Consider the following 13,592-nt stretch of genomic DNA (forward strand, 5'->3'; position numbering starts at 1 on the left):
TTAAAATGTGTTGGTATTAATAAGCACGTGGCTATGATAACAATGTTTTCAATTCTGATTAGTGATTATAGTTTTTAGTAGAACTATATATATATGTTTAAATCATTGTAATTAATCAGAGAACTTACTTGAATATTTAGTATTCTGTTATTTTTTAATGTAGATTATTAACTATAAATTACATTTATGGAATATTTCAAAAGTGGTTTAAAATCTGTGCTAGGCTCACCAGTAGTTGATGAGCAACCATCTGGTGCTGATATTGTATGTATATTTTTTAATTTATGTTTAAACGATTTTTTATTTTAAAACACTTAATATTATATTTATTATCCAGGTTGAAAGATTAGTCGAACGAGTTCAGTACTCTACATTGTTAGCTGATAGACGTGATGCATGTAGAGCACTTAAAGCTTTATCTAGAAAGTATCGTATTGAAGTAGGAGCTAAAGGAATGGATATTTTATGTCAAGTTTTACAACAAGACCGTGCAGATGCTGAGATTATTAGTTACGTTTTAGACACATTAAAAATCATTATGAATAATGAAATATATGATGAAGAAGGTGAATAATTGTTTATGTTTATTTTATTTTTTTATTGCATAGTTTTATATTTTTTGAATGCATACAGAGTTTATATTTTGTCTTTATAGAAATACCAGATGTTACGGCAAAAGATTCTGATAAATTAGGTGAACGTTTTACTGAGATTTTTATAAAAAAACAAGAAAATGTTGCATTAATTCTTGATTATTTAGAAGAATTTGATTTTCAAATTCGCTGGCCAGCACTACAATTATTATTATTATTACTAACCAATAAGTAAGTTGAATTTAAATTTAAATATGCATTTGGATAACACCTATGTTATTACCATAGCAACTTCTAATGAATGAAGAAACCTTCTTCCCATAAAAGTAAACTCCTTGATGGATTTATCCAAATTTTGTTGTAATGTGTGTTAGGTACCACCTAATATTTGATTCATCCACACTATCCTTCCGATAATTATTATGTTATTTAATTTCAATATAATAATATACACATAATCAAATGCGTATGAAATATCATACAAATAACTTAGAATTAAGGTTAAATAAATCTGACTTTTCTTTTAAATTAAGCTCGTTTTATATTTAGAAGAAAATATTTACTCAGAAGATTAAAATATATTTTTAATATTTTGTACAATTAACAAATTATAATTTGGTTATGTAGAGCAAAAGATGTACAAGAAATTATTTTGATCAGTCCAATGGGTGTTTCCAAATTAATTGATATGTTAAGTGACAGTCGAGAAGTAATTAGAAATAATGTAAGGATTGGTTTTTATTTTATCATAGTATCCTATATTTATGTTAATTACAAAACAACTCATTATAGTGGTAGTCTAACATATTTGAAACAATTTCAGAATATAACAATCTGAAATTACAATATTTTGTAATGTTTAAAACAACAATTATAAAAAAGGTTATTATGTAATTGAGTAATAAATTATTTCTCATAAATACTCATTTCAGTTATAATTGAACTCTCTAGATTTTAACTAACAAAAATATAAAAAGAACCTTTAAAGTCTTGTGTTGATTTTTTTTAAATTTTAAAATCATTTTTTTTAATTGGAAATTATAGTGTAGGATTCTACAAATTTATGAAAAGAAAAAAAATGATTTTGTTTTATATTTTGAAAGATATAGTGTAACTTATACTTAGGCAAAAATCTAGATTTCTAGATCATCTAGACACAGTCTATCCACTAATTTTGTCATGTTATATTCTTAATAACTGATAAATGAAAACTTGAATTTTATATTGTTAAATAGAAAACAATATTTGTTTTTGAAATTAAATTATTTATTCAATTGGCCTACTTTCTGATATTATAAACTTGCATAATCTTTGTTGTTAGTCACCTATCATTGTACTACAACTTTAAAAAAATTTTCTACCTCTTTAGACTGCCTAATGNTAACTGATAAATGAAAACTTGAATTTTATATTGTTAAATTATTGTTAAATTATTCATAAAATTTTTTAGAGATATAAGAATCTCTCAATAAAACAACACTGATAGACAAAATAATTAATGTAGGAGATTTTTTATAACTTACGAGGAAGAATTAATAATTTTAACTTTTCCATTTTTGAACATATTTTGAAAATGTGTTTTTGATAAGTCAAAAACAAAAGTAAGATATTTCATTATTTAAAAAGTTTTTTGTGTTTTTAGGTATTCTAGGAATAATTTTTTGAGTTTAAAGAGAATTACTAAAATACCACTTATCTCAAAATTTGACAAAATGAGTTTATTGTCAATAATAATATAATTAGTGTTTCCTGGATATTTTTATAATAATTTTTTTTGTAATACTTGTAGTTCTATTGTATGTTATAAAAGTAAAATCATCTCTTGTATTAAAACATGTACAGAGTGTCCCATAAAGTGTGCAACTTTTAAACCTGACATTATTCTTGAAAATTTTTTTAATTTTCTGTACCTACTATGATTTTGTTTTAATATACTATTATTTAGTTACTAAAATCATAGTTAGAAGAGTGTTGTCAGTGGCAGTTTCTCTTCTCAAAATAATGAAGTCAAAAAATCATTATCATATTTTATACTTATTGTACTAATATTGTATAGATAGCATAACTCAAATAAAGAAAAAAAAATTAGTTTAAATTAGAATAATTAATTTTCATAGACCAATTCACAAAATCATATATTTTTATCACATAAATATATAATCAAAATTACAAAACTTAAGGTGACAGAATAAAAACTATATACTATTCTGACAAAAAAAATTTGTAGACCAAGGGACAATTTTTTGATTGAAAGAAAGTTTAAAATGACTAATATTGTTGAAAATGTGAAACCACTGAGATCACATTACACTCAATGAAACAATAAAAGTTATTGTGCAGCAAAATATATAAGTCCACAAAAATTAATTCGTCTGTGATCACAACAGTTAGGCATTCTGCACTTAAAGAATATGATGAGTATGACTTTGTTTAGATAATATCAACATTTGATTGCTATGATTTTAGCATGATGAAATAACATGCCTCATTATCCATGAAACTGTTGCCTTATTTCAAGAAAATTTTCCAAAACAGCTGATCAAGAATGTCAAATTTTGTTACTTTTCACCTTGTGACTTTTTTTTCATTAGAATTTTTATAGGAACAGCTATGTATAAAAAAACAAAATCAATTGAAAAATTTAATTTAGAAATTATAGGTCATTATTTTAAAAATGCAGTCTAATTTGTGCAAGAAAGTTAATAATTTGTTGGCAACATGCAACACATACTGGCTAAGTGGAAAAGATCATACACCTGATATTATTTTTCATCATTAAACGTAAATAGTTGCTGATTATAAAATTATATAAATAAATAGATTTAAAATAAACTTTATTAATTTAGTTGTTATTTAAATTGCGCAATTGATGGGACACCTTGTGTAATTCAAATTTGTTTTATGAAAATCTTCAAAATACATATTGTTACAGTGTAAAAGATAAAATACATATTATTATTATAATTCATTTTATGTTAAAAAGTTTTATATATCAATAATTTAAGCTTAAAACTTGTTTAGATTCATATTTTTTCATTGTAAATTTGTTAATAATGGTGTAATATTTTAGTCTGTTTTATTATTAACACTACTCACCAAAAGTAATGCAAATATCCAGAAAATATTAGCTTTTGAAAATGCTTTTGATCGTCTCTTTGATGTCATAAATGAAGAAGGCAATGCTGAAGGAGGAATTGTCGTTCAAGATTGTCTAAATTTTATGTTATCCTTATTAAGAAATAATATTTCAACTCAAAATTTTTTCAAAGAAGGTATAATTATTTAAATATATTTATTAATTTAATAATTTGTTCAATCATATTGTTTAGGTAACTATATTTCACGAATTCTTCCTCTTTTAAAATTACCAATTGATGATGAATGGCCATTACAAAGAGTTAACAATGTACATGCTGTACTACAAATAATACGAACACTTATATCCCCCACTAATCCTGCTCAAGCAACTACATGTTGCCAACAAGCAATGCTTACTTCAGGAATTATGAAAGCCATGTGTGACTTAATAATAACAAATGGTGTGCCTAAAAATCCACTGACCGAAGCGATAAATACTGTGGCTGAGCTTATACGAGGACACATAGAAAACCAGCAGTATTTTGAAGCTGTTAAGTCTACTGGTGTATCCTCAAAGTAACAATAATAGTGACTTTATTTTTATCACAAGAACTTTTAATAATTTATTTATTTTTAGGGAAGTTTTGGTTTTATTGTTATGGTCTATGTTAAATGATAAACAACCATTTGATATGCGCTGTGCAGTTCTTTATTGTTTCCAATGTTACTTGTATAAAAATGAAATTGGCAAAATGAAAATTGTAAAGAAACTTTTGCCAACTGAAAAAGAAGGTAAAATGAATTAAATATACAATAAAAAAAAAAGCCATAAAACAAAGGAAAGTATAAAATGAAGAGAGTTGTAACTCATTATATTAATTTTTTTTATGCATATATTAAGTATTTATGTTAATTATTTAGTGGTAGACAAAAGAAATTTTCAAAATATACTTAGATGAATAAATTACTGCCCATTTTTACTCCCTTCTACTAAATTAATTTTTATAACAAATTGAGCAAAATATTCAGAGAATTCTATAATACCAAACATAAATACGAGTAAGTGTTAGATCCTTTTTCTATAATAAGAAATTATTATACAGAGCCACAATTGAACAAATTGAACACAATTTGTAAATTTTAAGTGAAGTGTATATTTTATTCATCAATTTCCTAATTTTAAAATAAATATAACAACTATCATCTTCTTATGGAAATACCCACGCATGAAAAACTCAATTAACTGATACTTCCTGATATTTGTCACTATAATCAATTGTTACTCAGATCTTACCTTCCTTTTTAAAACAAAAAAAAGTCATTCAAAGTAAATTTAAGTCTTGAAAAAATAGAAAAATATTAATGATTGTTTTTATTAGATATTTATACACCTTATAGTTAAACTTTATTGTAGCCAAAAAGTGTAATTTTGAAATTACAACTTGATCATTTTTGTTTATTGTAACATTTCTGTCAACCAGCTATTTGATCAACTGATATTATCCTGGTTTCAATAATGATGGTATTTGAAAATCTAATATACTTACAATTCACCAAGGTATTCTCATTATTACTATGGACTAGTACTATAATAGCTAGATCTCTCTATATTAAATAACATAAATTTTATTCCTTTTTTTAAACATAAAAACTTATGTGTGTGGAGTAGTTTTTGTTAGTTATACTTCATTATTCTATTCACTCTTAATAAAATATAAATATATAAAAAATTTGAGTATTAAGAGAAATATTTTTTTAAAACTTTCATTAAAATTTGTGTTTAAAATTTTTCAAAAAATGTAAACTCATGGTTATCAAAAAATTATTTAGTGTTCAATAATATTTTTATTTATAGTATCAGAAACTTGTGCCAGTCAACTTTTATGTCAAGGTTTGTTTTGCAAAGAACCACTTGGGGTTTGGTTTTCATCAGTTGCATTATCACATGCTCTTATTGATAATCCTGATGGAAAAGAGAAATTAATTAATGTTATGTTAGCATCAAAAGATCAAAATCCACCTACTTTGTTACAAAAAATTATTAGTTCTATTCAAGCGGTTAGTTTTTTTTAATTTATACTGATTTTGATGATATTTTTGTATGTTTAACTCACAAAACTATATGAATTCATTATTGCTTACTTTTTTTAGACTGACAAAGCACAAAGTAAAATTGGATATCTAATGTTTTTATCAACTTGGTTTTCACATTGTTCTTTGGCAGTTGAGAGTTTCTTAAAAATTAGTAATGGTGTTCCATATTTTATCACTCAAGTGAGCTTATTAGTTGTATATTTTATGATATTTAAATTTCTTTAAAATTTTAATAATACTTTAAGCGATACAGACAGTGCTGGATATACCAGGAATGTTTTGCACCACTGCCTAAAGATTTTTGGGTTTTTCGGGAACCTCACATTTTTAGCGTGTTAAAAAAATTATATATGTGCTATACATTACCTTAATTTTTTTTTTTTTTAATTAGCCCTCATTTTATTTTTGTTATGACGCTAAGAAGTTACTAATTTTACTGTATGTTTTAACACATATTTTTTTTACATATGTATGCTAAGTTTTTGTTTTATAAATTGATCATTAAATAATAAAAAAAACTAGAAAAAAAAATTATTTTAATACATATTGTTAAGGGCTAATTCATATAAATTTTTAGATTCCTTTTAGTTTTCACTTACCCATCAAAACATCTAAACATCTATGATCTAAACGCACAGTTAAATTCTATCAATATTAGTGTATTTTTATATAATACAATTCACCCAGTTTTTATAATCCCTGTATCATTGTATCTATGTTTCCTCATAAGATAGGATTTTGAAATTTCAAACAAAAATTAGACTCTAGTAGCTTAGAACACTGTAAAAAATTACCCCTTAATGTTAAGCCATTTCAAAATGATACGATCACATTTGCATGTGCCCATATCTCTATCTCCCATAACATTGNAGAACACTGTAAAAAATTACCCCTTAATGTTAAGCCATTTCAAAATGATACGATCACATTTGCATGTGCCCATATCTCTATCTTCCATAACATCGTTGTACCGTTTAATAGATATATATATATATATAATTAACACAGTGACATACAACAATACTAACAGGAGAGCGGACTGCACACAAACACTTTTTGCAGTTCACAGCCAATGTGCCATAATAAGATATCCCTACGACAGTAGGGATATCTTACCATCTTCGCGATCACTACTTTTATCTGATAATTAACTTAACTTCGCTACCCCGTATATTATAGTGTGTGTGTGTGTGTCATCGTCAGCTCCCTGTTGGATTATAACATCTCTAGGTGTCCAGCAGGTTGTATTATCTATTTAATATTTCAATTGCTTAATAAATATTTATTTATATCGTTGTTAACCTAAAGTGTTATATATATATATATTGTAGTGCGACCCTTGGTAGTTCCTCTAAGGGAATATAAATTAAATAGGAAACTTCAGTACCTAAGGTAGATATAGCCTAGCCAGCTATTCCCCGTTGGTCCCATAGAATACTGTCGACGGGCATTTAGGCTAAACCCCTAAATAGTGACGTAACAAAAATAAAATAGTTTTTATCATATATATGTAAAAACGTCAAATTGGCACAAAGGTCTTATAGTTTAAATAAATTGAAAAATCTGACACATTAATTTTAACAACCATATGTTTATCAGAAGACTATAAGTTTACTATAACAGACATGTATAATTTAAGTATAGCTTATTGGATACAGATATACAGCTTCATCAGACCCTTTCTTTGTACACCATTTTTTTGGGATATAGTCATATTTTTCAACTTGAATACAACAAGAAAATATTTATTATAAAAGATAAATACTTCTTTTTTTAAAAATATAATTCAATTTCAAGAGTCAAACTCAAAACAGCCAAATAATTGTGTCATTAAAATTAAGATAAAAAGAACTAAACTTTATTGTAATAAAAATATACAGGCTAATCGTTTGGAAAATGAAGAAATTGAAGAAATTGTAAGTGGCTTAAGTACATTTATAATGGGTTTATGTTTAGCTTTCAATCCAGATACAGTTGACAACTTTAAAAAAGTAAAATAATAATTTTCATATGAATATTTTTTTTGATAACAGTACATTTAAATAATTTATTAAGTATATTAATTTTTTCAGGATAGCCTTAGACATTTAATAACTAAACGAATCGGTGTAGAAACTTTTATAGAAAAACTAGGAGATGTTTCTAGAAATGAATCTTACACTAAAGCAAGCAAGCATCCACAACCAACTGCTCATAATCCTCTTAATCTATTATTAGATTATGAGTTTTGTAAGTTATTTAAAATTTTAGAAGGTTAGTAAATATTAATTTATGAATGTAATTTCTTTGTATATTAATCATAAAAATGTTAAAACATTTTTTATACTAAGGAATGGTAATGAGAACACTAAATACACAACCTGGACAAGATGACCAAGAAAAATTGGCTTCAAGCACAAAACAAATTGAAGAGCTTCAAAATACAGTGGATTCTCTTAAAAATGAATTGACTGAAAAAACCAATAGAATTGAGGAATTATGCAGATTAGCTAATGATTTTAAAGATGATTCAGAGCGATTAAAAACTGAAGTGAGTTTCAATTTAAAATTTTTTTTGTTTTATGAATATGTTAAACTTGAATGAATTAAAATATTCTGTTACCTTCTTCTTTTTTCTAAGGGTTATGTCTTGTCATTATTATTTAAACCAAATATACCGATCTTGACCAATTTTATTTGATGTCTTATTATTTGTTCCACCTATGTGTAACATAATGCTTTGAAAATAGATGTTCTATGCCTTCCTATGGTTTTTACGTATAACATTTCATTCTAAAATAGTAAAGTCACTATTTCATAAGATATATAAGTAATTTTACTTATCTGTAATATATGTTCTGTATGAATGTCCTCTTTACATTTATTTTTCTGTTCACATGAAGTTATCAACACATGTTTATTTTTACTCACATTTAAAAATTATTTAGAAATGTCAAAAATGAGTGAATTTTTTCTAAATTAGTTTTATATAACAAATCTTTAAGTGTACTTTTGAATAATTAAAAAAAAAACATTTGTATCCATACTTGAATTAAAAAAACATCAAAAATTAAAAGACAAAAAAATGAATTTAAAAAAAAAATTTTGTACATACTTCTGGGAGTGTTTTATTATTTTTATTAATATTTTAATGAATGTATTAAAGCTTATATATTACAGTGATAGTATATCAATTTAGGCGATGATATGGAAAGGTACTACGTTCAAACAAATCAATTTTTCATTTTTTCATAATAAATATAATTAATATATATTCTAATAATTTAGTAAAAAACTAAATCAAATTTCTATATTGAATAAATATTATGTTAAAAACAAAATACACTCATTATAAGTCTATACAGTTTAGATAAATGGTTTTTTCTGTCTTTGGTAAAACTTAGTTTTTTTAATTTACCATTGACTCAATTAATTAATAATTTTTTTATATTTGTTTATAATTTAATAAAAATTATCAATTAAAATTAAGGATATCAGTCAATGTAGTAATAAATTACTCAGTATTAGAAACATTTTGAACTGGTCTATTATTCCATAAATTATTGATGTATTAATAGCTGTACTCATGTTTCTATCAACAATGGACTTTTAAATTATATTTATTTTTCAGTATTTTAAAATTCAAGAAAATTATATAAATTTAATGCACGCCTATCAACAAAAAGAAAGTGAATTAGAATCCTATAGAAGACTCCTAGAAATGCATGGAATTTGGGTAAGTTATTTTGCTTAGTAGTGTCTTCTTATTGAAAATTATAGTATTATTTTTATTATTATTTTTTTAAATTTGGTTATTAATTAGAAATTTAAATAATATTTAGAGAATTAATATCATCTGTACTTTTTCAGAATGATCCTCAACCAGAAACCTCATATTCACAGCAAACTAATATTCAACAACAACCACAAACATTAGACAACAGTGAGGTTTATCAACTACAAGAACATCAACATCAGCAGTTTCAACAACTTCAGCAACAACAATATCAGCAAGAGCAATATCAGCAAGAGCAACAACAAGATCAGTTACAAAAAGAGCAACATCAAATGCTAGAGCAGCAAGAACAGCAACAGCAAATTCAAGAGAAACAACACTTGGCTGAATTATTCAGAAACGATTTGAACGTATAGACAATTGAAATTTTTATTTAAATCGTTTTACCAGAATTTCTATAGAAATTAAAGTTTTTATACATATATTACCATATATACCAACTGCATGATTTTATAGTTGAATTATATTCTGTTGAATGAAAGTTTAAATAGAATATTACTAAATATGTCCTTTTATTAGATGTATTTATTGTAAGTATTTATTGTGTTTTAATTTATTAGTGGTAATTTTGTTTATTTATTTTTTGTTAAAATTTTATTGGTTATTTCCGTCCGCTTTTGCAAATTACTACACGAGTTCAATATATTGCCATCGCAACTTCGCGGATTGTCAATTGAATTTAATTACAAATGGCCTGACATATATTAGGCGACCTCAGACCACTTTCTGAGGTGATGATAAAAATAAATAAATTGAGCGCCCTAACAAACAGCGTTTTTGTACTAACACGCCACACACATCATTTAATTGTCCTGTCAAATACTTGGTATATTTTTTTCGTTGTTTACCACGGCCATTATCACCGTGCATAGTATTCGACGGATCAAAGACTTATATGACCACACGTATAAAATATTAAGTAACTGTTAAAATTTAAACATATTTGTCAGATATTAAGCACATTATAAATTTGTATGTGAGTGCAAGGCTAATTAATTATGTTCAATATTAAATTTTTTGCTATCATTAATTAGAATATAATTTTTTTTTTTTAATTTCACTAAAGCTATTAAAACTATATTTTATGTGATATTTACGTATTCTGACTATTAATAACGTTTAATAGTATTGTGTATATGAAGAATTTTTTTTTTTGTAAGGGAATGTGACATTTTTTATTTCTTGAAATCTACGCGGCATCCTAAAACCTAAAGTATTCATATCTCTTCTCTCTGAAAAAAATCGATGCCTACCATAATTTATTACTTGAAATTTTTTGGAGGGACGGGGTTGTTAAATCTCAGGATACTTCCTTTAAATATACTACTGATAAGGTTTTCATTTAGCATTTTTAATATGCTCTCCCAAACAATTTTCATTAATTCATTCTTTAACAAGTATTTACAAATCATCGATAATACAATTAGTTTTATTTAATTATCAACCTTTATTTAACAAATTGTTTATACAATCATACCAGTAATCAAGAATATTATTAACGTTTATTGACATAATGAAATTCTACTAAATAGTAATTTTATAAATACAATTTTTTTACACCAGACTACAGTCACATAATGTGTCATTATTATTATTATATTTTTATAAAATTATTACTGTAAATAAATGTTACTTTTTAAGTATTTATAATAAAAAATGTAGTTCTATTGTTAGTGATTATGTATATTATTATAATAAAAACGATAGATACTTATAAAAATAATAACTGGCATGTCAGTTAATATTTTCAATTCGACTGAAAATTGGTGAGCTATAAAAATTTAATATAATTAACAGTTAAGAATTGCTAACACATAATTTAATCAATTAAAAATACAAAACACTCTCACTGGTCGTTTACAAAATTTCAAGGATACTTCAATAATACTTGTTCTCTATAATAAAAATATATTATAGGCGTAGGATGTTTTGTTCTTAACAAATTATAATTACGAGGTCGTTTTGAAGTATCGACGGTAAAACAGAATTACAGCTACTTGGAATATAAATTCAACTTAAAATATTTGTTAGATATATGTTTCTGCTATACGAGTATAAAAATGATTATCTATATAGTTATAAAAACTTAAACTCCGGTATTTTTACCACTCTCTATGAACAATTATTTTTTAGTGAAAATTGGTAAATTTTTCAATGTATGACGTTGATACTTAAATATGAACAAAAATATTCAGTCTGTAAATTATACTTCCTTCATCCTCTAATTTTTAACTTCAAGCCGGCTGTTTTACACCACCCAATTGAATAGTAAAATTATACGTTTTTCATTTTAGATTTGTAACATGGATTTTACTCAAAGAGAGTTTAAAAATAAATANTTGATACTTAAATATGAACAAAAATATTCAGTCTGTAAATTATACTTCCTTCATCCTCTAATTTTTAACTTCAAGCCGGCTGTGTTACACCACCCAATAGTAAAATTATACGTTTTTCATTTTAGATTTGTAACATGGATTTTACTCAAAGAGAGTTTAAAAATAAATGTCACCCTCTCTTCACGTTTTACTTTCAAACGTTTATTCTCATAACTATAGTGAAATTTTTAAACCCCATGTGCTGTTCGAATTTAGTAAATTATTTACCACAATTCGTAAAAAGATTTAGTTGTTTGTGTCATCTGAAATCAGCAAAAAATAACATTGATCCTAGAAAATTGTCAATTTTGAACGAATAAATATAATTAGTATTGAATGTCTCATAGACAGGAATCGTGTAGTTTTTTTTTTTTTAATTTGTCGCTATGTTTTTTGGTTACGCTATTACTGAGAGCCCCCTCCCCCAAAAAAAAAAATAGTATCGTTATTCGTTATCTTGGAGTTCGAGAATCATCTTAAAAAATGAAAAGTATACATTAGCGAGCTGGTACACGAATATATGCCACAGGACATAATTTGTCAATGTTATCAATATTATAATTTTTTCAAGACTATAACATCCCGGGGTTTAAAAAAAAAATAAAGATTTATTTTGCTCAATAACTGATGCGTGGGCCTTCAACTCGCAGTCGACAGTTATTATTGTTATTTCTTATTATTATGGTTGTTAATGGTAATTATGATTACGTGCCCAAAAAAGATGTATTGGCTTCGGCTTATCTGACCCTCATTGTTCGGTGATCATAAAATGGTTTTTAGGAGTGGCTGTGTAGTGTGCACCGTGTCGATAGTTGGGTCTCGACGAACACAAAACACACTCAAGGTCAACGTCGTTCTTAAGGTACGTACGAGCAAATGCGACGTTGGAGAGTGTAGTGTAACCCTTTTCGTTATTTCCTACTAAATGTAGACTAGATAATGATTTCGAAACCCCATGTAAAATTATAAGAAATTAAAGATAGTTAAAAACTCGACATTGTGAAAATAATAACGACAAAACTTTCTGTACTATGGAAAATATGACTGTTATAACGGTGTTTACATCACAATTGTCGTTTGAGGAAAATTTTTGTAGCGTGACTGCCGCCGAGACATTATAAGTTTTTTATTTCTTCTATTGCTAAAGGTTATAATTTTAAAATAAAGTCATGAAAGAAATGTTATTCTGGTAACGCACCGCTGGGTAGAAGAGCGGTGTAAAATTTTAGTAAACACGAAACACAATAAATGTTCCTAACATAAACCAATACTTCCTCGGGACCCTATCGAAGCTAAAAATTGATAACTCGTTCAGACCACAAACAAGGGCAAAAGTTAATACTGAAATAGAATCTGCTGTAAACATCAAATAGTCGGAGTACACAAATATTAACATGCGTCCTTGGCCTTTCGATGATATCACCTCCTCGACGGCGGCACATAAAAACTCGGTATACGCCACTGGAAAAATACGGTCGTGGTGAAACAGAACGCCGAATCACAGGCAAAAGAAATAAAAAGTAAACGCGTTTCAGAGTCACGGTAACGATGGTCGCGGTGGTGCGTGAAGCAGTAGCGATCAGCTGAGCGGTCGCGGTCGAGGCAACAGCTGTCCGACCGGCGTTGTCGGCGCGCGGTGGTTTCCCGGCTGTAAGCCGTTGTCATCCCGGCATT

The 13,592-nt window shown here is 26.4% G+C and overlaps 1 protein-coding gene across 1 annotated transcript; it reads left to right on the top strand.

Annotated features, from left to right (window-relative positions):
• Nucleotides 1-59: 59 nt before the first annotated feature.
• LOC126895762 (general vesicular transport factor p115) lies at nt 60-10,077 on the top strand. The gene is made up of 14 exons (XM_050667967.1): nt 60-264; nt 338-566; nt 656-824; nt 1,221-1,317; nt 3,664-3,865; nt 3,923-4,247; nt 4,309-4,463; nt 5,527-5,729; nt 5,823-5,945; nt 7,646-7,756; nt 7,838-8,018; nt 8,096-8,295; nt 9,376-9,480; nt 9,615-10,077. Exons 1-14 carry the CDS (start codon nt 187-189, stop codon nt 9,894-9,896), a joined length of 2,460 nt encoding a protein of 819 aa, XP_050523924.1. The 5' UTR covers nt 60-186; the 3' UTR covers nt 9,897-10,077.
• The last annotated feature ends 3,515 nt before the right edge of the window (nt 10,078-13,592 follow it).

This window comes from Daktulosphaira vitifoliae, unplaced genomic scaffold (assembly GCF_025091365.1).
Source record: "Daktulosphaira vitifoliae isolate Bord-2020 unplaced genomic scaffold, ASM2509136v1 Scaffold_1, whole genome shotgun sequence".
NCBI classification, from domain to species: domain Eukaryota; kingdom Metazoa; phylum Arthropoda; class Insecta; order Hemiptera; family Phylloxeridae; genus Daktulosphaira; species Daktulosphaira vitifoliae.

What these genes read in the sequence shown, in the direction of transcription:
- LOC126895762 (XM_050667967.1), top strand. Translation starts at nt 187, where the DNA reads ATGGAATATTTCAAAAGTGGTTTAAAATCTGTGCTAGGCTCACCAGTA. An exon ending in GAGAAGTAATTAGAAATAAT is followed by an intron (nt 1,318 to 3,663) that starts GTAAGGATTGGT and finishes GTAATATTTTAG; the next exon opens with TCTGTTTTATTATTAACACT. An exon ending in TTTGCCAACTGAAAAAGAAG is followed by an intron (nt 4,464 to 5,526) that starts GTAAAATGAATT and finishes TTTTATTTATAG; the next exon opens with TATCAGAAACTTGTGCCAGT.